General features: G+C 34.7%; 3 protein-coding genes across 6 annotated transcripts in view; all 3 read left to right on the top strand.

Moving 5' to 3' along the window:
* LOC145305470 (uncharacterized) overlaps nt 1-1,272 on the top strand; it is a 31,312-nt gene extending 30,040 nt beyond the window's left edge. The window contains exon 33 of the mRNA XM_080147088.1: nt 76-1,272. Coding sequence (XP_080003214.1) covers nt 76-306 — 231 coding nt within the window. The 3' untranslated portion in view covers nt 307-1,272. The remainder of the gene's footprint in view (nt 1-75) is intronic.
* LOC145305781 (integrator complex subunit 12-like) lies at nt 1,270-11,014 on the top strand. 4 transcript variants are annotated; one of them, XR_013874710.1, is made up of 12 exons: nt 1,270-1,300; nt 3,054-3,134; nt 3,666-3,745; nt 4,346-4,430; nt 5,451-5,540; nt 6,241-6,307; nt 6,915-7,009; nt 7,395-7,546; nt 8,016-8,095; nt 9,209-9,266; nt 9,779-10,806; nt 10,931-11,014. XR_013874710.1 is itself a non-coding variant. In XM_080147585.1 (11 exons), the coding sequence occupies exons 2-11, from the start codon at nt 3,063-3,065 to the stop codon at nt 9,885-9,887; spliced, it is 888 nt and encodes a 295-aa protein (XP_080003711.1). In that variant the 5' UTR covers nt 1,270-1,300; nt 3,054-3,062; the 3' UTR covers nt 9,888-11,014. The 4 variants fall into 4 exon arrangements, 3 of the variants coding, with proteins under 3 accessions (XP_080003711.1, XP_080003708.1, XP_080003710.1); XM_080147585.1 differs by lacking the exon at nt 6,241-6,307 and adding an exon at nt 6,023-6,089 and having other exon boundaries at nt 9,779-11,014; XM_080147582.1 differs by having other exon boundaries at nt 9,779-11,014.
* On the top strand, nt 11,012-24,758 carry LOC145305784 (protein lifeguard 4-like). Its single transcript, XM_080147588.1, has 5 exons — nt 11,012-11,083; nt 12,316-12,402; nt 14,061-14,164; nt 19,900-20,819; nt 21,217-24,758. Exons 1-4 carry the CDS (start codon nt 11,044-11,046, stop codon nt 20,410-20,412), a joined length of 744 nt encoding a protein of 247 aa, XP_080003714.1. The 5' UTR covers nt 11,012-11,043; the 3' UTR covers nt 20,413-20,819; nt 21,217-24,758.

The following is a 24,758-nucleotide window of genomic DNA, read 5'->3' on the forward strand; positions in this document are numbered from 1 at the left end:
TTATTGTCTATTCGGACGTACATAATGTTACAATTGAGTAGCTTCGCTACTATTAAATTATTATTTCACTTCCAGGCCCAGGCCATGTGGGGTAACAGCCAGGGGGGAGGCGGCAGTTGGGAGTCCTGGGACAATGTGGCAGTCAGAAATTCTGAGGAAGGCGGGGGAGATGACATGCCAGCACCCCTATCATCCAGGGGCTTTGGTAGAGGGCGTGGCGGAACTGGAGGTGCAAGAACCGGTTTTGACCGGAGGCCATGGGAAGAGCAAGGGGGTGGATCGCAGAGGGGGCGTGGGGGATGGTGAAAATTGTGTCAGCTATTGTAAGGAGAAAATTTTTTAACAAGTGTCGAAAAGTTCGTAAAAGTTACAAACATTAGTTTTTTTTCTAAAGTTAGGATAAAAATGTATTTTTGATCTTTTAAAATGGTTGTTGGATTGTCCTTTTAAATAAGTTCTATGGAAAAAAACATATTTTTAACAAAAATACTCTTATTTCAGTTAATTAACATATTTAAAATTAGTCCTAAAACCTAATTACATGATATTTATAACCTTACTGCTGTTATTAATTTTAGTTACCTTACATAGGTATTAATTGTAATTTATATAATGTATTTTTGTCCACCTAAAATAATTAATTATATTTTTGTTCATTGCATTTTGAAAAAATTAATTTTCCATGAATGCTTGAAGGGATATTGTACTTTAACAAAGTTTTAACAAAGCTTCCAAAAAACCTTAATTCAGAAATAACAGTGATTTGTTTTTAATGGTATTGATAAATGACGATATAATAGTTATTCTTAGGGTATATTAAAAACCTTCATATTTCAATGATAAAGGGGGAGGTAGGTTGTGCTAAAATTCCGTAAAAGTGTGAGTTTTAAGGCTTAAAAATAGAAGTAGAACGATAATATGTGTATTCCTTATTAAAAAGAACTAGGTATAGACCAAAAAAAACATAAACATAAATTTTATCGTTCTACTAGTTTAAACTCACACCTTTACGGAATTATAGCACAACCTACCTCCCCCTTTAAATTAAACAGAACTTGTTTTCGGGGATTTACAAACAAAAAATAATATATAAACCCTTGTATTTAAAATCCGTGAATAACATAAGTCTTTGTAATTTACACATTCTTGTTATGTTTTGTTATTATGATTAGTTTAGTACATATTATTATTACATGTTTAGTAAGATATATAAACTTATATATCTTAATGTTTAGTAAATTTTTTAATTAACTTAAACATACTTATTCCAGATAATTTAAGTTGGTTTTATAACAACAAGGTATGTGTTCCATGATAGAATTATAAAAAATTTATCACTTAAAGTGCGAATCTTTTCTATAGTAAGGGTCGGTCCGTACGTCCGTGGCGTCAGGGGCGTCCAAGCTTTTTTTTTGGGGGGGGGTAATTCGTGTTTGGGGGGGTAAAATGGCGCGCGAAGCGCGCCTAAATTTTTTTTTACCCCCCCCCAAAATTTTTACCCCGGGGGTAAAATTTGATTGGGGGGGGGGGTAATTACCCCCCCTAAAGTCTGTTGGGGGGGGGGTAAATACTCCCCCCAAATCTGTTGGGGGGGGTAATTACCCCCCCCAAACTAATTTACCCCGGGGGTAAAATTTTTGGGGGGGGTAATTTAATTATGTAAAAAAAGCACCTACCTAATCTATTAAGTTAATACTATCCTATAACATAAAGTAGTAAGTAAGGTTTATTTGACTATAGCTTCAGATTTCATTACTTTTAATACTGAGTTCTCCTTTTTAGGAAAGCTTCACATAGATCCCATGATGGTTCCACACTATTATAGGTCAATCCTTTGAGTGGTTTAAGGATATTTTTCTCCTCCCTTTTTACCCTTTAGAAAACACGAGTTCTTAGATGCTAAGGGCGCCACTACTATTCAAATATATAGTAGTATCTCATTCTTTAGAACATAAAAATACAATAATTAACTCACCAATGAACCAATATGATTATACTTTAAAGTGAAGCGTCTTATAGGTCCTGGTAAGTTTTATAACTAGTTTTGAGACACCCTGACATCCTCCCAAAAGAAATCGCCCATAGAAATTTAATTCTTTTTCATTATTTAATGAAATATTTAATCTAGTTAGGTATCTATTTTATGGAATCTTCAGTGCTTTACAATTACATCATAGATCCCCCCCCAAAAAAAAAATTTTCAGTAAAATTTTTTTTTTAAGAACATTCAATTTGGGGGGGGGGGGGGTAAATACCCCCCCCAAAAAAAAATTTTTAAAGAACATTTATTTTGGGGGGGGGGTAATTACCCCCTCCATAAATGGTTTGGGGGGGGTAAATACCCCCCCCAAAATCGTTTGGGGTGCCTACGGCACCCCCAAGGTAGGGGTAATTTTTTTTTGGGGGGGGGTATTGTTCAAAAAATTTTGGGGTGCCAAATGGCCCATTACCCCCCCCCTTGGACGCTTATGCGTGGCGTAAAGCTTTTTTCATTAATGTAGACAAGTTTGAATTCTATATCAAAACAGTTGGCTACGATTTAGAAAGCGTGGCAACTCCATAATTGTTACAAGAAAGTCCATTTAACTTTTTGACTCTTATTTTTTATACCTACCTTAAATTTTTTTATTAAAATTTTTAAAAATTAAACATTAAGTCCTAGGACAACAGGACAAGAAAGTACAATGTTAAAGGCGAAGCATCTCTATAATCAAGTCCTGATTACCCAGATATCCTTTATTACGGCGACTTTTAACAAAATTTCAAACAATTTTGTTCAGAATTAGTATTCTGCTCAAGTTTTAGAGCCTTGCTATTTATGTTATTTTATTTGGGGGGGGGGGGGGTAATTTCTTTCTTCGGACGATTTTTCTAAGGAGGGTGATGGTACCCTCCCCAAAATTGTCATGAACCTTACCAGGACCTTTCAGAAGCCACATCGTAAAGAAGAACCATATAGGTTCAGCGGTAAGCAAGATCCTTCGGTACAGACAGACACACACTTAGACATCCTGTTACTTTTACATAAAGATCATGGAACGCTCCCTTTTAAGTTTTGAAAAATGGCCACCACTACAACGGCGCTTGATCCTACCTTTGTCAAAGCTCTCAGACTTTTACAGTCAAAATCAAAGGTTTGTAGTTTTATTAACCTTTTTAACAGAAAAAAGGCTTCTATTTTTTACATTTTCCACTAATTAAAATGTTTTTAGATGCTTTCTCGTCAAATTTTGCCCATGGGACTTGTCTTCGAAGAAATATTTCCATTGCGCTTTTAACATGGAATAACTTTATCGGATTTTCAATTTCTTATTTAAAACTGTAGGTAACCTTTTTCTAATTTCAAAAACACATCATTTTTTTAAAGTCTTCTTGTTTAAATATTTTTTTCTCTAAAGGCATTATTTTCTATTAATTTTACACAACAGTTCTTATAAATAACCTCTACGATTGGTTTCAAAGTTTTAAAATCTGATGCATTTTAAAAAAATTTGACGGGGGGTAAACTTTGGGGTTTCAAAGTTTGAGAGGACACTACTTTATCCCCCCACCCCCTTGGACGTCTATTGATGTACTTACCTTATTATTTTTTTTTAGAAATTATCAACGAAAAAGATAAGTTTTATATTTTGATGTAACCATTACTTCAATTTATTCTATTTTAGGATTCGACAGCCCAACTGCGTGCAATGTTAGATGAAGCTATAGCCATACGGAAAGGGAACGCTCCATCAAAACCCCCGAGGTAAGCAATATTTCATAGGGATGGAGGGGACATTGGACTATAAATTACACTGGTACCCAAAGTTTTATCATTGCGTTATCTTATTAGTTATAGGCATAGTGTCACTGTCCAAACTTTTCAACCAATAATTTTAATCTACAAAAGGGCCTTTTAGCTGCATTTACACTTTACAACTTATTTTCTCGGCTGCAATGAAAGATAGAAAAGCTACTTAAGAAAGGAGAACCATATCGGTTCAGCGGAAAGCAAAATCTTTTGGTTTACACAGACAGACAGAAAGGCATCCTGTTACTTTAATATAAAGATGTTCGTTTGTCTGACCTTCTTGTTTTTTTATAAAATACTTTCATCATTCATACTTGAATTAGAGTAAAACACTAGAAGGAGAAATGGTTAAATAACTATCTCCCCATCGCAACCGCCTTGTGCAACCTTTCTATTGGGTCATTGAAAATTCAACCAATGGTGTCGCTTATATTAACACAGCCAAGTTAGTAGCAGAAAATATATTAAAAGCAGACGAAAGAGATCTTTTAAAAAGGAAGGGAGGTAGTTGTCTGTATATACATTTATACTATAGATCTGTTATACTTAATTTAGGTCTCCCAACAGCAGATTAGAGTCTGGTAGATCTCAAAGTCGGGATAGAGTTGATTCTTTTGACAAGGAAGCAGACAAACGGAAGGTTAGTATTTTATTGTAGCAGCGAAGCATGGTTTTATTTCGGTATTATGTGTTGGTTTGTTGGTAAATCTGTAACAAGCGGCTATGTCCCTAAAGACATGGGGAAGGGGGAGGGTAGTCGACCCTTCACTTTCGCTTTTGATTATTTTCTAAAGTAAAAACTATCGACATTTTTTACCATTATTTGAGTCCTAAATAACGTCAATGATGTCAAAATAAAAATTTTATTAGTTAACGTTTGTTAGATTATTTCTACAGTGTGTTTTTTTTATGAGCACTTTTTTGAAAGCAATTTTACCCCACTTATAGTTATCAGAATTTAATGATTAATGGCTTATTTTCTTCGTTTTTTAAGGGAAATTATGAAACAACAAAAAAAATTACAGTTTTTGTTGAAAAAGTACAGTAAAGTTGAAAATTAAAAACTTAGGTGTCAACATATAAAAATGGTTTTAGCGCATTTTTCTTTAAAAAATGGATTTTCTGTAGTCGACTTTGGGGGGCCAGTACTCCCTCCCTGGTTGAGATATGACCTTCAAACTTTAATATGTTCTAGTACATGTCCCTAATAGTATCTGTATACATTTTTAGCTCTATATCTCAACTTTGAAGTGTTTAGCAGCCATTCTTGCAAAAGGTTGATTATTTAAGCATAAGAAAAATGCGCTAAAACCATTTTTAGATGTTGACACCTAAGTTTTTAATTTTCAACTTTACTGTACTTTTTCAACAAAAACTGTAATTTTTTTTGTTGTTTCATAATTTCCCTTAAAAAACGAAGAAAATAAGCCATTAATCATTAAATTCTGATAACTATAAGTGGGGTAAAATTGCTTTCAAAAAAGTGCTCATAAAAAAAACACACTGTAATTGGTAAAGGAATCTTCTTGCGGTTTTATAATGCCTAAAAAAACTGCTGGAGCTTAATGTACAGATCATCCACAATTTTTGGAAAGCTTGTTTAAAAATCCTTGAAAAATTTCAGAAAATCATCGAAATCTAATTAACGTTATTTTTGTAGGATCTTGACAGATTAAAGACAGACCTAAGTCAGCTGGAACCAAAGAGACCCAGGCTGGAATCTCCAGCCCTGTCCAACAGTTCACATGAGGTGAGTAGCGCGCAGTAACTATTAGGTGTCGGGTTCGAGTCTGACTCATACTTAGAGACGTTAATAATGATACCTACTGCTGCTATGTCTGGTGCGTGCCACCCAAAAGAGTAGATTGAATATGCCTTGGCATGTAAACAGGCGCAATTCATTTCCATACACAGTTAGGTTTTCCAGACAAACGGTTGCTTGTCTGTTGGATGTTATTTAGCCTAATATCTTATATATGGTGTTAGGGTATCGCATTCCATTATAAGCGAAAGATACTCTTGGGTTCTCTAAATGATTACTTGAAATCGAAAGAGAATCCCGCCACACTGAGATGATTAACTAGGTGAAAAAAATTAAATTAATCTAATTTATTTTTAGAGTGTTGGTAGTCCTCAAGGCAGTGAGGGAAGCCAGGGAGAGTTTGGGGATCTTCAAATGAATATAGGTAGTACCTGTCTACCTATATATCTATGTATCTATCTATCTATCTATCTGTTGGTAGTCCACAAGGTAGTGAGGGAAGCCAGGGAGAGTTTGGGGATCTTCAAATGAATATAGGTAATATCTGTCTGTCTATCTATCTATCTATCTATCTGTTGGAAGTCCTCAAGGTAGTGAGGGAAGTCAGGGAGAGTTTGGAGATCTTCAAATGAATATAGGTAATATCTGTCTATCTATCTGTCTATCTAACTGTCTAACTATCTATCTATCTGTTGGAAGTCCGCAAGGAAGTGAGGGAAGCCAAGGCGAGTTTGGGGACCTTCAAATGAATATAGGTATCCATCTATCTTACTATCTATCTATCTGTCTATCTGTTGGAAGTCCTCAAGGCAGTGAGGGAAGCCAGGGAGAGTTTGGGGATCTTCAAATGAATATAGGTAATATATGTCTGTCTATCTATCTATTCATCTATCTTACTATCTATCTATCTGTCTATCTGTTGGAAGTCATCAAGGCAGTGAGGGAAGCCAGGCAGAGTTTGGGGATCTTCAAATGAATATAGGTAATATCTGTCTGTCTATCTATCTATCTGTTGGAAGTCCTCAAGGCAGTGAGGGAAGTCAGGGAGAGTTTCGTGATCTTCAAATGAATATAGGTAATATCTGTCTTCTATCTATCTGTCTATCTATCTATCTCACTATCTGTCTTTCTATCTATCCTTTATTCAAGGGAGTATTAACAAGCTTATCTATCAATTTATCTATCTATCTATTTATCTATTTAGAACTTGATTGTACGTGTATAATCTGCAAATCCTTTAATCAAGGGAGTAATAAGAAGCTTATCTATCTTTTTGTTAAGTTCATTTATATATTACTGAATCTATCTATCCATCCATCCATATTTCTATCTATCAATCTATTCATCTATCTATCTATTTAGAACTTGATTGTACGTGTATAATCTGCAAATCCTTCAATCAAGAGAGTAATAACAAGCTAATGGAATGCTCTTCATGTCAAAACCTTTATCACCAGGTATTATTAAATTTAGTAGCGAAGCTACTCTTTTATTTAACTGTACGTCAATATCGATATATTGGGAAGTATTAAGATTACAATGCCCAAAGCTTAGGTATTTGTTTAAAATAGTTGCTATAAACAGAATTCGTGACCTATGCTATAACGATAAAGGATAAGACAATAGACGCTAAATTGATATTCATCCCCAATGATGATAAACAACAAAATAACCCCTTTTGTAGATCAAAATAATTGGTTGAAAAGTTTAGAACCTATAAATTAGAATTAAATTATAGTTCCCAAAGTCTTTAAACTTTGGGTACCATTGTAATTTACAGTCCATTGTCCCCTCCCTCCCTGGGTTCAACTAGTTAGGACCCACTGACAAATGTTTATGCAGGAGTGTCACGATCCGCCAGTTGTTAATTTTGACCCGCGGATAATCTGGAACTGCAGCCGCTGCACCCGTAAAGCCTCGCCCAGCCGGTCATCCAGCTCAAGCAGTCGGTCAACCTCGGTAGAGAAAACCAGCAAATCTCAGGATAAATCCAGGTAGGCTTCCCACAAAATTCGCTTTCCGTTCCTTTCATTTAGCGCCTGTGGAGTGGGCCCTTTATTATACAGCTTTGAATACGAATTATTCATGTAATCATGCTAAGATCAATGAGCATCCAGTATATAATTTACTTTGTCAGTATGTCAGTCGGGGGTATTAGTACTCAACAGGGACTTTGTGTGAAAGCACCCTGTGTTCTAAAGGGATAAGACAATGGGCGACAAATTGATGTTCATTTCTAATGATGAAACACAACATAACCCCTTTGTAGTAAGATTACAAATTGTGGTCGAAACGTTTGGACACTAATTTTATTGAACTAACCCATCAAAATTTGATAGTCCTCAAAGGTGTTAGGCCAACGAATAAGAATAAGATTTTGAGGAACTAGTGTAATTAACACCCCGGGCCCATTGTCCCCTTCCTCCCTGGAAAGCATAATAAGATAATTTACACTTGTTTCAGTCACAAATCCAGTGGTAGCAAGTCAGGTAGCAGTCATGGGGGCCGTCCTTCACCTGCCAAACACGGTGCAGCTAGTTCAGGTGAGGTGTTTTTTTGAGGTTTGCCAGGTTTAGAACTTTCAACCTCCAGGTACATAAGTCAGGTAGCAGCCATTACGGGCGTCTTTCACCAGCCAAACACGGCGCAGTCAGTTCAGGTAAGGTTATTTTTGTTGTTTTCCAGGTTTAGAACTTTCAACCTCCAGGTATTTAAGTCAGGTAGCAGTCTTGGTGGCCGTCCTTTACCTGCCAAACACGGCGCAGCCAGTCCAGGTAAGGTTTTTTTGCGGTTTGCAAGTTTTAAAACTTTAAAGCCAGAGGCCTGTAGAAGGGGGAGAGTGATAGGGTGTCCAGTACAAAAAGTCACATCCAATTGAAAATTAAGGCGTGTGTGGAATAAATCTATTTTCTATGTTAGGCATTTTTACTATATATCATCAAATGTTTTGTTGAGTTCAAACTGCTGTGACATGAAAGTAACCTTAGTCAATGAAAAATGTTAATTTAGAAAAAGGGATGGTAACTTGTAATATTGTTAACAGTTTTATTAGAGTACTTTTCTAATTTACAGCATTTGATTATGTTTTGGCGTGTTATTTTATTTGAACCTTTGAACTCATCAAAACATTTTATATCATTTCATCAACAAAAAAATGCTTTACCATTCAAAGTTTTATTCATAGAAAACCATGTTTAAACCAAATTCTTTTAGTCGGGTATAAGGTACAACCAACAAGTGAAATAAATCTTTAATAATACTTGGGGGGCATATGGAGAGGTCGTCAATTTTTCACAAAAAAAAATATTTAGATTAATGCTGGAAGGTACTTAAAATCACTTGCTCTCGTTTGTGTATAGTCCCCTTTTGGCTCCCACTCAAAATGTAGAAAAATGAGATCTGGTAAAAATATTTTCTGAAGGTAGTAGTACCAAAATTAAGACGATAACAAAAAAAAGTATTTCAAAATTGCACGAAAGAGCCCGTTTTCAACAGATTTTCATGGGGTTTAAGCTGTATTGGTATCTTTGTTTCGTATCATCATTAGTCATAGCTTAGCCATCTTTATTTGCCTTCCTAAATCCGTCATGACGAGAAGAATCAGGATGAAAAGGCCATTTTCCCCTATTTCTTTACAATTGTATTATTGAATTTAGGTTCTTCCAAGCACAAGTCAAGTCATAATACTGGAGCAGCTCATACTACAAGTTCCAGGTATAGATGGATCAATCCTTATAAAAAAGTAACAGGATGTCTTGTTTGTCTGAAATAAAAGATATCTCTCCAACTGGTGAATCGATATCATTCTACTTTACAATGTAGCTTCTCTTGGGTTCTGGGAAGGTTTATAGCTATTTTTGGGTAAGTTACCACCACCCTCCCAAATGATATCGTCCCCAGAAAAAAATGATTGATCCCCCTTTCCACTTTTCACACCTTAAATACTCGCGATTGCATTGTGGCAAATTACAGCAGCTCATTACCATATACAGTTAGTTTTTTTGTTTGTTTGTTTATTACTTTAGGTTATTGGGTAATAGATAGATTCGCGGGGGTAGGCATATTTATTTCAAAAATAGGGAAGGGAAAGGTATACGTGCTTAACCAAATGGATTTATAAATTAACAGTTGAATACCTAGATATTTAGACAGATAGATTTTGTGAACTGGATCTATATATCCGTCCGAGCAACTTACAAAAATTTAAAGCAACTTTTTTTTCTTAGTTCTGGAAGTTTGCAAATGACAGAGGCGCAGAAACGGCTAAAGCTGATGAAACGGCAGGCGGCAGCCGCCTCTCACTCAATAACCGGCAGCAAGAAGAAGTCAAAATAGAGGTCGGCAAAGTGTCGATATGATGATGTTGTAAAAGGATGTTATTTTGGAGGGTGTGGGTCATTTATCGCCATATTTGTAAATTTTGGATCTATGATTAAATATTCTTTGATATGTCAGAGAGAGATAGTACACTGGACTTTTTATTACACTAGTCCCCATAGTTTTTAAATAACGTTTTCTTATTCGTTGGCTTAACAACTTTGGGGACTTTATTGAATTTTGATTGGTAGGTTCATTATTGAGAATGTACATCATTTTATCGGTCATTGTCTTATCCCTTTAGATCATTGGATTGTATATGCATGAGGTTATTTGAAAAATGAATTTTCTTTATTTTTCCAAAAATAGGTGAGAATCACCCTCCCCCCTTACTCTGAATAAAATGTGATCATGATTTTTAAAAAAATTATACTTTTATTTTGAGCAAAATGCTCTGTATAGTCGAAGATACTTAAAAAAGTTTACAACAATAAAAGAAGTGGCTATAAATTAGAATTCAAGATGTTTTCTGCAGATCAATGTATAAAATAATGCTTAGGTACAGATACAGATGTCTAGGCTATCATGCTTATAGAAGTATTCCTATTTTGATATTTTTTACATATGGACAGAAATAGAACTATACTAATAATATAGTAGCTTTGCTAATAGATATGTGATAGTAATAGTAAGTTAGTCATTAATAAATTCTTAGCATTTTTATCCGGAAGGAAAGAGACATTGGACAATAAGTTATACTGGTACCCAAAGTTTTATTAATAAGTTTTTTTATTCCTTGATCTAAAAGCTTTGTATTTAGACTTTTCAACCAATGCAATGATTCAATTATTAGGTATCATTTGGGATGATCTTTAATTTATTGTCCATTGGCTTATCCCTTATGATTCCTGAGCTGGATCTTTAAATCATTTTAGTGGTGAGCCAGATCGGGGTTAGCCAACTTTCCATTAATGAGAGCACAGCATTTTATGAAATGCCGCGCTGTGATTAGCGGAAATTCGGCGCACCTCGATATGGCTCACATCTAAAATTATTTAAAGATCCAGCTCTGTTTTAATTACCATACCATTACCGTATTAGATGAAATAAAATTGTAGTTTTCATGTTTCTATACATTTTTCAGATATTTTAAACAAATAATATAAAAGTTAAAATGGCGTCGGCTGGCGTTCCTTTGATGATGGATATAGAAGGTAAACAGATTTCCAGTTTGGCTTCGAAACCGATTAATATCCGCTGGATAAGAAACGGTTCTCAGCTATACTGAAAAATCATGTATGTCGTCGTATATCCAACAATTTTCCATGAATATTCGAATTAAAAGCGTATCATTGATACTTGGTTTTTTCAGTCCTGTACTTTAGCCCCTCGGGTCTAACAAAACTGGTTTTAATCTTATAGTTTTTTATTTTGATATCCGCGGAAAACTGTCTATAATATAATGCGATAAATAGCTAATATAACCTTAGGTCAGTCAGACACGATAATTTGTCAAACTTAAAAAGAAATTTCTAGCAGACAAACACATTTGTTTATTTATTGGTATATATTATAACTAGCGACTTCGCCCCTAGCCTCTAGGGGCTTTGGCCCAAGAGGTAATTTTAGAAAAATAAAAGATTAAGTATTTCTGATGCTGCCATTTTATGTGAAGTAACTGCCCAAAAACAATTTTTTTTGGGGGGGAGGGTGGAGGGAAATTTTCATTTTTTTTTTTTGGGGGGGGGGGGTGAGGGTGTCCCACCCCCCAAGAAAATAGCTTAAACCACAGGACCAGTAGATATATTCCCTGAAGAGTAGAGCCCAATTGGTTCATTGGTTACAGAGAACTTAAGGGACGGACAGACATTAAGTTACTTCGTATTTTAGATAGTTTGTCATTTGCTTTACACTATACCAGCGAATAAACTTTTCTATGGTAATTTGCCCTGGCTCATACGTTATTCTAATCATTCTATTGGGGTTGAAAGTCTGCACTGAATGAAAAGGACAGTGAGTATACTGTTCTTTATTTAAAAAGGGGTAGTTTCACGAAATGCATTTGAACTTAATTTAGTGAACCTAATATTTTTTGCTAGTTAATAGGTTAAACTATATTTATATGGCATATATTTGAAAGAATTTTAATTTTCTACCACGTAGTTTTAAAAATATTAATGACTAGAAAATCATATTCTTGTGATATATGCAACTTATATGGCTGTCTTCTGAAAATATGACTATTCTCATCAAGAAATGAAAATTTGAACGTCAATCAAAAACCGCCTGTGCAAAAGTTGATTGTTTATGGCTAAACTATTCTTATCATATCCTTTAAAAATATTAAATAGTTCACTACTCCAAGTATCTAAACTCAAAATTTTTGCCGTGTTGCTAATATTTTTTTACCTTGTTAGGTACTAATATTTTTTTACCTTGTTCTTAGGTGCAGATAATTCTGGAGATGAGGGTATCAAGAACCAGTTTGAGTACCACAACAACGTTCTCGGGGCCAGCAAGGCCGTTAGGCTAGGTAAGGGATGATTCTGACCCAGCAGGGATCTTAAGGGATAAGACAATGGACAAAAAAATGTTTTAAACACATGACCTAATGATATTAAATAAAATACCTATCCTGGAGATTAAAGTTATCAGCTAAAGGTTGGACATTTCTAGTTTGAAACCAATCAATCAAAATTGAATAAGAGTACCTAGGGTAAAGCGGGGCGAACTCGGTCTTTTTTTCGGTTTTTTGAACCTGCAAATCGTAAAAATTATTTTTTTTAAATGGGACCAAGACCAGTAGAAAGATCTCGGAAAAGTCGATCAGGTCCTAAAGGGACGTAAACCTAGGACATTGGGAAGTTTGTCAAAATTGATCTCTAAAACGGCACCGACTTCGCCCCGCCTTGAGGTGAAGTCGGTAGGGCATTTTCAAGCTTCAAAAAATCGATGACGTATTGATTTTATTACAGCATGCCCTAAAGGTAAAAGTTGCTAAATGTAATAAAGAGTATGCACAAAAAATTTTATTAAGATAGGTCAATTTTTTCTACCAAAAAAAAATAATTTTTCCGAAGTACGCGAAATTTGACTTTTTTTTCGAAATTTTTTTTGATAAAAAACATAAAAATACTACTAGAAAAAATAACTTTTTATGACTTTAAAGGCCTGATCCTTAAAATTCAGGCAATTTTGAATAGATTTGGCCAAAAAAAATTAGTTCTATTAGCAAAATTTCCTAAAAAAAATCAAGTTGAAAAAAAGAGAAAAGTTTGGCAAAATCTGTTTCCAGCTTCAAAAAACCTATGACATAGTGATTTAATTACAGCATGCCCTAAAGGTTAAAGTTGCTAAATGTAATAAAGAGCATTCACAAAAAAAATTATGAAGATCGGACAATTTTTTCTACAAAAAAAGAAATAAATTTTTTCTAAGTACGAGAAATTTGACTTTTTTTCTCGAAAATTTCACTTTTTTATATAAAATTGAAAAAGTTAGTATAAAAAGTGAAAAAACCGAATTCGCCCCGCTTCACTTTTAGTCGATTTAAGAAAAAACTATACAAGCTTTTTTAACGTTTTAAACGGAAATGGATAGCCTATTAGATTCTTAATAAGTTCTGAAGACGTCTAAGCTCTAGCTCTTACCAGTTTTTGTCCAACTTACCGTTTTTCCGACCGAAGCAAAAAAATCGAAAAAAAAATTTTTTGTCGTTCGACTTTAAGACCCAATAAGTACCCTAAAAATTCATCTCACAAAAATTTCATTTTATACTTTTTTGTAGGCAATTTAATAAGGAAAAAATTTAATTTTATGTTTTTTTCTGTCAGTCGATTAGAACATGGAGAAAAATGTCATTTAATGAAGGTGGTCAAAAAAATACCGACTTCACCTCAAAACCGAGATCGCCCCGCTTTACCCTACCTAAAGTATTACGCGGATATAAAATTTGGGTATTAGTGAATGATTTAGGGAGGGAGGGGACATTGGACTGTTTATTATAAAATCCCCAAAGTTTAAAATTAACGTTTTTTATTTGTTGGCTCAACAACTTTGGGTACTTTAATTTATTCTTATTGACTCATTCATTAAGGTTTAATTAAGTCTTTAATTGTTATCTACAGATGGGTTATTTTGTGTATCATCATTGGTGACGTATATCAATTAACGTATTTCTTTTCTGTGAAGGATTTATGAGAAAGGTGTATGGTCTGCTTGCAGTACAATTGATTATGACAACCGTGATTGCTGCCGCCCTCCTCCTTACTCCGGGTGTCAAGGAGCTGGTCCAGGTAACGTTTGATTTACGGTCTACGCCCCTAGAGGCTTTAGTAGCACTTAAGGGGAGTGGGTAGGGGGTTTAAGTTAAGATTTCTATTGTAATGATTAAGGTACCCTCCGCAAAATAGGTATAAACCTTCCCGAAGATTCATTGTGAATGAGGACCATATAGGTCCATCGGTTAGCGAGATCTTAAACTAGAGACATACAGACAACCTGTTACTTTTTTTAGAAGTTTGAAGTTAAGTGCCAATTATTTTATGGGTTGGGGAGAAACCCAGATAGAAGGAGGACATTGGACTGTAAATTATTCTGGTCCCAAAGTTTTATAAACACCTTCCACCACACGTTTCGTTACATTATTAAATCTTGGTTGAAAGGGGAGAGGCGGATGTGCCATTTTTTGAAACCAAAAGTAAACGTGAATGAACTAAGCCCATAAAAGAGTTACAGCTCTAAAATTTGGCACATGAATTGCTTTTTTGGTGAACAATATGGAACTGTTAAGAAACGGCGTTGGAACCGCCGCTCCCGCCGAAAACCGCAATTTTCAGCCGAAATTAGGGTCATGCGGGGTAATTACGGTAGGGGGGTCCAATTCCGGTTACCCCACCAACTTTTTTAAAACTGTTTTTTAACGATGTTCTAAACGTTTGCGAGAGATCTTCAGAAAAGCAAAGTTGTAGTTTATTGCCCATACTTTCATTGTCAGATCACTCCTTCTATGATTTTTTTCCCTCAAAAATTTGAAAAAATTTGAGAAAAAAAAATTTCAAAATAGGCCGTGTTCAATCTAAAATTGTGAAAAAATGGTAAGTCCTAGCGACCTCAGGGTTTTTGTTAATGAAAACTATGGCCTTCAGTTATCGTTTGCGATTGGAGGTGTTGTTCCAACTTGAATTTTTCATAATTTTTTTTTTCATTTAAAAAAAGTGGGAATATTCCGGTCAGCATTTTTTTCATATAAGAGGGTGTTTGCGATTTTTGCGCGGTTTAAATTTTATGCCAAATCGGCTAGGATTGAGCTGGAAAGGTGTTTAAAGTGTCTTTAGAAAGCTCTTTGCATGCCCTAACAAATACTCTACAGGATATGGGTTCTATCTCCAAAATTTAAAGTACCTACATATTCAAGATTTTGTATTTTTCAAAATTCCTGTTGCATAAAATTTGTTGAAATATTAGAGTTAGACCCCATATCATTTCGAGTTTATTGTCAGGCATGTAATTTTGCATCTTTAGACACCTTCACCACCCTTGTAGGTCAATCCTAGCCAATTTGAGACAAAAAAAATGTATCGAGAACTGCTGTCAAAACTGGCAAGAGTTTTAAAATTAAAAATTTTTATTGAAAAAATCACTTTTTAAAAAAAATTCCAAGACCTGTGAATCAGAAATTGCCTCTAATTTATGTATAAAGCTTAAAAAACACAATCATGTAATAAAAAGTATGATTTTTTTTATAAAAATTTATCAAAATAGGCCGTGTTCAATCTAAAATTGTGAAAAAATGGTAAGTCCTAGCGACCTCAGGGTTTTTGTTAATGAAAACTATGGCCTTCAGTTATCGTTTGCGATTGGAGGTGTTGTTCCAACTTGAATTTTTCATAATTTTTTTTTTTTCATTTAAAAAAAGTGGGAATATTCCGGTCAGCATTTTTTTCATATAAGAGGGTGTTTGCGATTTTTGCGCGGTTTAAATTTTATGCCAAATCGGCTAGGATTGAGCTGGAAAGGTGTTTAAAGTGTCTTTAGAAAGCTCTTTGCATGCCCTAACAAATACTCTACAGGATATGGGTTCTATCTCCAAAATTTAAAGTACCTACATATTCAAGATTTTGTATTTTTCAAAATTCCTGTTGCATAAAATTTGTTGAAATATTAGAGTTAGACCCCATATCATTTCGAGTTTATTGTCAGGCATGTAATTTTGCATCTTTAGACACCTTCACCACCCTTGTAGGTCAATCCTAGCCAATTTGAGACAAAAAAAATGTATCGAGAACTGCTGTCAAAACTGGCAAGATTTTTAAAATTAAAAATTTTTATTGAAAAAATCACTTTTTAAAAAAAATTCCAAGACCTGTGAATCAGAAATTGCCTCTAATTTATGTATAAAGCTTAAAAAACACAATCATGTAATAAAAAGTATGATTTTTTTTATAAAGTTTACATGAAAAAAAATTATGTTTTTTTTGCGATTCAACCAACTTTTTTCAAATGGGGAAAAAGTGGTCAAAAAATTGTCCGATCTGCATGCGACTAGTACCGTTAGAAAGCTAATGACCTCAGCTTTCTACTCATAGTTTAAGATGTTAAACAAATTACCTATTTTAGGGGGGTGTTCCAAGTTTTTAAATGACCGGAATTACCCCACGCGTGGGGTAATTCCGGTATAGGCCACCCGCCGCCCTTTAGACCGATTTTTGACCGACTTCTAGTTGCGAGATTTTAATGGAACAAAAACAGACTTCTTCCTTATTGCCATATCGTTCATTTGCAATAAAAAAAACGGAAAAAGTTTTTGGGAAGTATGTTTTTTTAGGTTGAAGCAAAAAAGTGACCGGAATAACCCCGCACTACCCTAGACAGTTCTTAATCATCTGAGATAATCTTTTTTTTTCTCTTAAAAATTTTCACGTGACACTTGTAATATTTGGAACATGTCAATACTAAAAAAAGTTTAAAATCTTAAAAGTGTCAAGTGAAAATATGAGGGAAATTTTTATGAAAAAAAGTTTATCTCAGATCATTAAAAATTGTCTTATTAACGCGAGATAAAGCAAAAAAAATATTGGCAGAAAACGGTGGTTTTCGGCGGGAGCGGCGGTTCCGCCGCCGTTTCTTCTCAGTTCCATATTGTTCTCCACAAAAGAAGCCGAATTTTAGAGCTGTAACTCTTTTATGGGCTGAGATCATGCGCGTTTTACTTTTGGTTTTAAAAAAGTGGCACATCCGCCTCCCCCTTTAAAACTTGCTGCTATTGACCAAACTTATTCATTAATGTTAATTTTAAGAATTTCCAACACATTCATTCATCTATATTTCAAAGTTGACTGATGTCTGTCTGTCTAAAACTTTAGATCTCTGTTGAACATATTGGGTCTTCCCAAAATTGAATAGAGTTATTGGTCCTGTGGCTATTTTAAGCTTATTTCTTTTGGAGGTGGGACATCCCCAAGCCGCCCCCCAACCCCCCAAAAATATTATTTTTTTTTATGAACAAAAACAATGTTTAGTTCTTCATTATATCTCTCTCTCCCCCCTAACCAAAATGTCTAAACTAATATTGAAATTCAGTCTACTTACTTTAAATGAACACTAGCGGCTTCGCCCCTAGCCTCTAGGGGCTTCGCCCTATATAGTTTTGGGAAGTCAACCCTCCTTAATAGAAATATTCAAAAAAAATATTCTTTGTTTAATTACTCTGTGATAAAATTAAACCCAGGTTGTGCGCTTTATGCACAAAAATTTTAATTTGTACAAATAAAACCCAGGTTGTTTGCCGTATACAAAAAAATTTCAATTCGTAAAAATTAGACCTAGGTTGTTCGCATACACAAAAATTAAAATTAAAAAAAATATATTTTGATTTTTTTTTTGGGGGGGGGGATTCATGGGGGCTTTGCCCCATGTTGCAGTGGGGTTCCCCCACCCCAATTACTGGTTTTTGTTTAAAAAAATTAAAAAAAAAAAAAAATTTTGGAAGTGGGGATTTTTTTATTTTTGGGGGGGTTGGAGTGTCCCACCTCCCAAGAAAATAGCTTAAAACCACCAGAGGACCAGTAGGTATATTCCCAGAAGGGTAGAGCCCAATTTGATCAGCAGTTACTGAGATTTTACAAAAAATGTAAAAAAAAAATTTGGGGGGTTGGATTTTTTTTATTTTTCGGGGGGTTGGGGGTGTCCCACCCCCCAAGAAAATAGCCTAAAACCACCACAGGACCAGTAGGTATATTCCCTGAAGAGTAGAATCCGATCGGTTCAGTGGTTACCGAGATCTTAAGGGACAGACAGACAGACGGACAGACGGTCAGACGGACAGACATCAAGCTACTTTGTATTATAGATAAATATTTAAAATCACCAGATTTATATCAAGTTACTTTTTATGGGGTTATAATTTTTCAAATTTTCTACTTATATATGCTACATAGACATAATCCGGAATCCGTTTTTTAATAACGGATTCGGATTCTTAAATGGTAGGCTAAAATTAGCGTCTTGAGTTTTTTCTTTCAACTCCGCCTTTTTGAAGGCAAAGATTATCATCATTATATATAATATCTTTTAAAATCTGGTTCGATTTTCAGAAGTGGATTATAGATAACACCAAGACCACTAATTTTTAGGACATATTTAGCACTTAAATTTTTTAATTTAAAAAAAAGCCTTTTGAAATATTGCTAGAATCCGGAGTCCGCGGGAATCCGCCTTTTTTTAGACGGATTCTTTTAAGAATCCGAATCAGGTCCAAAAATTGCACGGATTGCCATCCCTAGGTACATAATATTAAACGATAATACTAAGATGAGTTTTCATAAGGTTATTGATTGATTTAAACGCAGACAACAGAAGGAAAGAAAGGGAGGTGAGGGCTTTCTTTCTTGCTGTTGTCTGTGTTTAAATCAATCAATAGCTTTATGAAAACCCATCTCTGGTAATTCCCCTACTTATTGTTTATTACAAACAGTAAATTATTTTTTTTTTTCATGAATAAGCGACGCTTTTTAATGACGTCACCACAATCTTAGCGTGTGTGTGAGAAGCGGCAAAATTTGAGTAAAGGGATATAGAGATATGTAAAATAGTTTCTACATCTAAAATGTCTGTAAACGTAAAATGATATACATGACAACATCCATAAGTAGCGAATCACTGAAAATTCTTTAAGGACAAACAGACAAAATGAATTATAGATAAGATAGATGATAACTGTGAAATAATTCTTAGAAATCACGAAATCTTTCTGAAATATTTTCAATGTCTTTTATGCATGACCGACAGACTGACGTACAAAGTACTTAATGCTTATTGATACAGGGAATATTTATCTATCTATCCCTATTAGCAGCCGAGAAAATCGAATTTCCCTCATAGCGTTACGGACGGACAGACGGTTATTACAATTCCTGTAAATAAAACTATGATAATCAATACCTAATATATTTAATCTTCGCTTTTTTAGCCAACCTCTAAATCTCTGTTAATAAACAATGCTTATATACTTAAAATCACTGAAGCGTAACGCTGCATTTTCACTGATAGAACGATACTCATTTGTCTATAAATCAAAGGTACTATCAGTTTTCTCTCAATAAGTTTTATCTTCTTTATTAAAACGCACTTGGTGTAAGGTTAGCAACCTTGAGAATTAAATTTGATTTTCTTTTGCTTAATTTTTTTAATGATTTCTAAACAAAAAGTTTGTTTGTACCCACAAATGCTTAATTCTATAATATTTGCACGGTTCATCAAGTGGTGCCAAAGAACCTCTTGCCCCCTAACCAAAGGCTTTATTTACGCCCCCTTTTGATTTTTTAAAAGCAATTGAACAGTAATTGAAAAATTTCTTTAGTAGTCTCCAATGGGGTCAAGGTACCCTATAACAGGGGTTAGTTTTAAGTTTTTAACGTTGGCTATAGGTGAGCTGGAAGAATAATTCTTTCAATTTTATAATCTACTAGAGGCTAGGGGTGAAGCTGCTAGTTGTTAGTTATAGTGCTTATTATTGTTTTTTTTGTTTCAGTTGAACTCCTGGATGTTGGTGCCCGCATTTTTCCTGACCTTTGGCCTCCTGATGGCGCTCCACGTCAAAAGGAAGGAGCACCCTATCAACCTCATCCTCCTAGCCGCATTCACTGTCATCATGGCCTACACTGTCGGCGTCATGGTCACTTTCTTCGACAAGTTTGTCGTGCTGCAGGCCTTCATTCTGACATCAGCTGTTGTGGCTGGACTTACAGCCTTCACCTTTCAGACCAAGCGTGACTTCTCCAGCTTTGGGGCGGCTCTGTATTCCGGCCTCATGATCCTTATTGGCGCCTCGTTTATTCATCTCTTTGTTGGCGGGGAAATTGCCCAAACTGGCATGGCCGTTTTTGGCGCCATTCTGTTCTGCTTTTTCATTGTGTACGACACCCAGATGATCATGAGCCGTGTCAGCGAGGAGGAATACATCTTGGCCACCATCCAACTCTATCTGGACATCATCAACCTGTTCATGGAGATTCTCAAGATCCTCAACAAGTCCAACCGTTAGATTTGGCACGCGGGAAAATAATCAACAATCAGCTGATGACTTCAAAAATTTGGCGGGAAAACCAATGTCAGCTGTTCCTTGACCCCTCAAATTTGGCGGGAAAAGGACACAAACAGTTTTTTTCTCGTAATTTTAAGTGTTTTGTATCTATTCACTTAAGGCAAGTTTTTTTATTTCTTAAACACGTTTTCCCACCCCCTTAAAAAAAATTTAAAATGTCAATGGAAAAGAAAATTAAATATTATTTTGTGTGATTGAATTTATATTGTTGTGATAAAAAAGAAAATTTTAATTAATATATTTATATTGATGATTATAATTGAAAATTAAGATTAATAGTTTCATTAGATTTTTTATTATAGAAATTATTTTAGTTTTAGATGACTGTTTGTTTGTTTGTTTGCAGAGTTAGTTCCATAAAGAGTACTTTACTTTTGTTTTCTTCTACTTCATTGTTTTTAAAATATCTTATGATAATCAAGAATAGTTATTTCTCGCATCGTATTATAAACAGCTTTCCGCGGATATAGAATGTACGATTATAAGATTAAGACCAGTTTTTTTTAACCCCGAGGTGCCGAAGGCACTGGCGAATAAACTGGTTTTAATCTTATACTCGTACATTTTTATATACTTGAAAGCTGGATATAATACGATGCTAGACATAGTTTTTTCCGTATGGATGAGAACCGGTTCCTATCCACCGGATTCAATGAATAAGAGAAAATAAATATCCACTTTTTTAGTGATCAATAATTATCTAAATTCAATTAAACACTCTTATTGGAACTACTCTCTGAATAGGTATATTTTTGACATAGTTGTTTTCATATGACCTTAATTATTATTGACCTAGTCTATTTTAATCTTTGTTTTTAGCAGGGTGGATGGGGACATTGGACTGTAAATTATACTGGTACCCAAGGTTTTATAATTACTGTATTTCATTCATTTTAACTAAAGTAGTGGCAATTTAATTTATCATCATTGGGGATGCATATCAATATATCGTCCAATGTCTTATCCCTTAAGATCCCTGGTTTCTGGAATAGGGGGGGGGGGGGCAAGATTTGGTTATTGTATCTTCTAGTACATTTTAGAAACTCTATAGAAAGCAAAAAAAATATCTAGGTAGCTTCTAAAAGTTTAAGAAAGGGGGGTTATTTTTGCGCGTATTTTCCGTCAAGTTGTGTGCAACCGTTTATTCAAACTGTCATGTTCTTAATAAAAGCATTTGACTAAACGGTTGCATCCAACTTTACGGAAAATATGCTAAAAAATTACCCCTTTTTTTAGCTATTTAGAATGTTGTAAGGTGAACTAGATACTTACGAGAATGTTTAACAAATCCTGTCCCCCTCCCCCCCCCCCCTTTCTAAATTAATTTGATTTAATATTGTATATGTAGATTGTGGATATTCAAGTACAATTACAGATTTTTAAAAAACGTTTTTAACAACGTTTTTATCCAATTTATTTAATATAAATCATTTTCTTCTGGGTGCCTTCACTCAAAGTGCATATTGAGCATTGATGACACCCCCCTTAATAAATTGAAAATAAGGGGGTTTATCATAGCTCAACAAGAGCCTTTGTGTAAAATCACCTTCCTCTGTTCTAAATCATTTTTTGGAGTATTGTCTCCTATAACAAATATTTCAACACAAAAATTAAATCAATTAAACTTGCTAAAAAATCTGTCCCTGTGTCTTGAGTATCTAGCATTAATGTATTTTTCTGTTGCACTTATTGTATCTTGATTTTGGACAAATAGTATTTGTGTAAGCATATACAAAAACAGGACAATCTTTAACCTAGATAACCTATAGAGGACTTTATCTTTAACTAGCGGCTACGCCCCTGGAAGCATCTAGGCGCACTTTACTTAAGGTAGGAGGAAGAAAAGTCGACCTCATCACATTTAAAATTTGAGTTTCAAAAAGATAGAAAAATATTTTTTCGGGGGAAGGGGGTGAAGACACCCTCCCTAAAAAGTTTAAAACCTTCCCAGGACCTATAAGAAGCTTCACTGTGAAGGAGAACAAAATTGGTTCAGCAGTTAGCGAGATCCTTCAGTACAGACAAAAAACGCTTACTACTTTATATAAAAGGATTGGTGTACCTCTGAACTAAATCTTACTAATGAAGTGCATGATATTGATTGTATGGTCAAAGGCCCTTCAAACAATCCACCATTTGTTGTAAGACCTTTGTCTGGAAGTTGTAACTGTGTATTGAACTGAGCTATGCATGTTTTATGCCATGGCATTCCCCCCTACTATAACTAGTTATGTCGCGCACCTGACATAACAAAAGTAGGAATTATTTCTATGGTTATGACATTAGTGTTTGGCCCAGATTAAAACTTATCACCTTCTCTCCAACAAACAGATGAGCTTTGTGTTAGGACACAGTCGCAGGACATCCTTAGGTTAGAATATGACTGATGAAAATTAATACAACATAGATCAATTTTCAACCTGTTTTCTATTTCTTATTTATTTGTCATTTATATTAGGATTTGATATATTCTTAATGATAATAAAAAATTGTAAACATACTTAAAAAGTTATTTTTTTTGCATTTAATATAAAAGATGGGAGCCTAATTTTCACAAAGTTGAAAAAAGATTATGTGAAATAAAATTAACATTTTTTTGATGAAGTATGGAGATCTCAATAAAAAATCATATTTAGAAACATTTTGATTAATTTTTCAACTTTGCTCTCTCCATGTAAAAAATATGATTTTTGTGATCCTAGTGAAAATTGTCCTCCCTTTTGTATATTGTGATTTTAACTAAAGATGTGCAATTTAAAAAAAAAAAACTAAAAGAAGACTTTTCACCAAAACTCTCCTATTAATTACCCATAAATTTTTGGAAATAAAGGGAATAATCCATTAACAGTATCATAAAACTACATCTATATTAAGTAATATTTTCAATTTATCAGGATAATCTGATACTCTTCGTGGAACGTTCCCTTTTAGATTAAAATACAAACCTATTTTGTGTACTGTCCACTTTTTGCAGAAGCATTAAGATGAAGCTGACAAAACTTCCAAAGTATAAAGCCTCCCCAGGCCAGAATTGGCGCCATCATAAGGGCGATCTGGATCTTTGGTTTGCTTTTTGGCTTATTGACAGAAATGATCATGCAAGACGTAAGACTCTTGTATGGAAAAGTTTGACTGGAAAGGCCCTGAGAATGGCGAGCCAAGTTGTTGATTTTAGGGCTGATGGGGAGTACCAACAGTTGTTGGCCCAGTTAGACTCTATCTTCATGCCAGATATTGCGGTGGCTGAGCCCATTTTCCGCAACATGAAGCAGTCAGCCAAAGAGCCCTTGCTACTCTACATTGCGAATAAGAGGGAAGCATTTCTGGATGCATTTCCAATTAACCCGGATGAGAAGGTATTAATACAGGAAACCATCTTAGGCATGTGTCGCCGTGAGATGAGAAGAGTTCTAATGTATGAATCAATCACCACATTTGCGGCACTGAAGGAGAGGGCACTGCAGGTTCAAGCAGCTGAGCTCTTTCTCATCATGAATGGTTATTTAGACAATACAAGTTTAGATGGACTATACCCAGTACAACCCAGCAACAGACAATATTTGGACAATTGGGCTGCCCAAAATCGCAAAAAGCGCCCAATAGTCCACCACTGAATACAGATAGGGGCTGCAGCTATGGTAGTTCTGGGAGTGAGGGGCGGCCTTAAAGTTGCCAGCTCTCCTTGATAACAGAAAGTTCCGGTGTTGCCATGGGGGCCGACCAGGCTTATAATTTATTTTGTATACCTACCCATTTAGATAGTAGATATTTAAGCACAGTTACAGATGTTAAAAAAAGTTTTGAACAACTTTTTATCCAATTTATTTACATATCGGTAATGATTTTCCTTTTATGTGCCTTCACACAAAGTGATTTTGGAGCATTTATAACACCCCCCCCCCCCCCTATATTTTCTGAATAAATTCAAATAAGGAGAAGAATTAGATTTTTCTTCTCATGCTGAACCACTTCGTGGAGTCCTATACCTGCGACACTACCTAATACCCAAAATGACCTAACCTAACTTAATCTAAAGTGGTAAACAAATATTCGGCTTCCCATTAACAATTTTAAAAAACTAAAAGAAGACTTTTCACCAAAAGTCTTCTGTTTATTATAACCCATAAATTTTTGGAAATAAAGGGAATATTCCATTAACAGCATCATAAAACTATATCTACATTAATTAATATTTTCTTATCAGGATAATCTGATACTCTTCGTGGAACGTTCCCTTTTAAATTAAAATACAAACCTATTTTGTGTACTGTCCACTTTTTGCAGAA

Source organism: Acartia tonsa, chromosome 14, assembly GCF_053477335.1.
Source record: "Acartia tonsa isolate MP-2025a chromosome 14, ASM5347733v1, whole genome shotgun sequence".
Taxonomy (NCBI): Eukaryota; Metazoa; Arthropoda; class Copepoda; order Calanoida; family Acartiidae; genus Acartia; species Acartia tonsa.

What these genes read in the sequence shown, in the direction of transcription:
- LOC145305781 (XM_080147585.1), top strand. Translation starts at nt 3,063, where the DNA reads ATGGCCACCACTACAACGGCGCTTGATCCTACCTTTGTCAAAGCTCTC. An exon ending in AGGAAGCAGACAAACGGAAG is followed by an intron (nt 4,431 to 5,450) that starts GTTAGTATTTTA and finishes TTATTTTTGTAG; the next exon opens with GATCTTGACAGATTAAAGAC. An exon ending in ACACGGTGCAGCTAGTTCAG is followed by an intron (nt 8,096 to 9,208) that starts GTGAGGTGTTTT and finishes TATTGAATTTAG; the next exon opens with GTTCTTCCAAGCACAAGTCA.
- LOC145305784 (XM_080147588.1), top strand. Translation starts at nt 11,044, where the DNA reads ATGGCGTCGGCTGGCGTTCCTTTGATGATGGATATAGAAG. An exon ending in TTTGATGATGGATATAGAAG is followed by an intron (nt 11,084 to 12,315) that starts GTAAACAGATTT and finishes CCTTGTTCTTAG; the next exon opens with GTGCAGATAATTCTGGAGAT. An exon ending in CAGCAAGGCCGTTAGGCTAG is followed by an intron (nt 12,403 to 14,060) that starts GTAAGGGATGAT and finishes TTTTCTGTGAAG; the next exon opens with GATTTATGAGAAAGGTGTAT.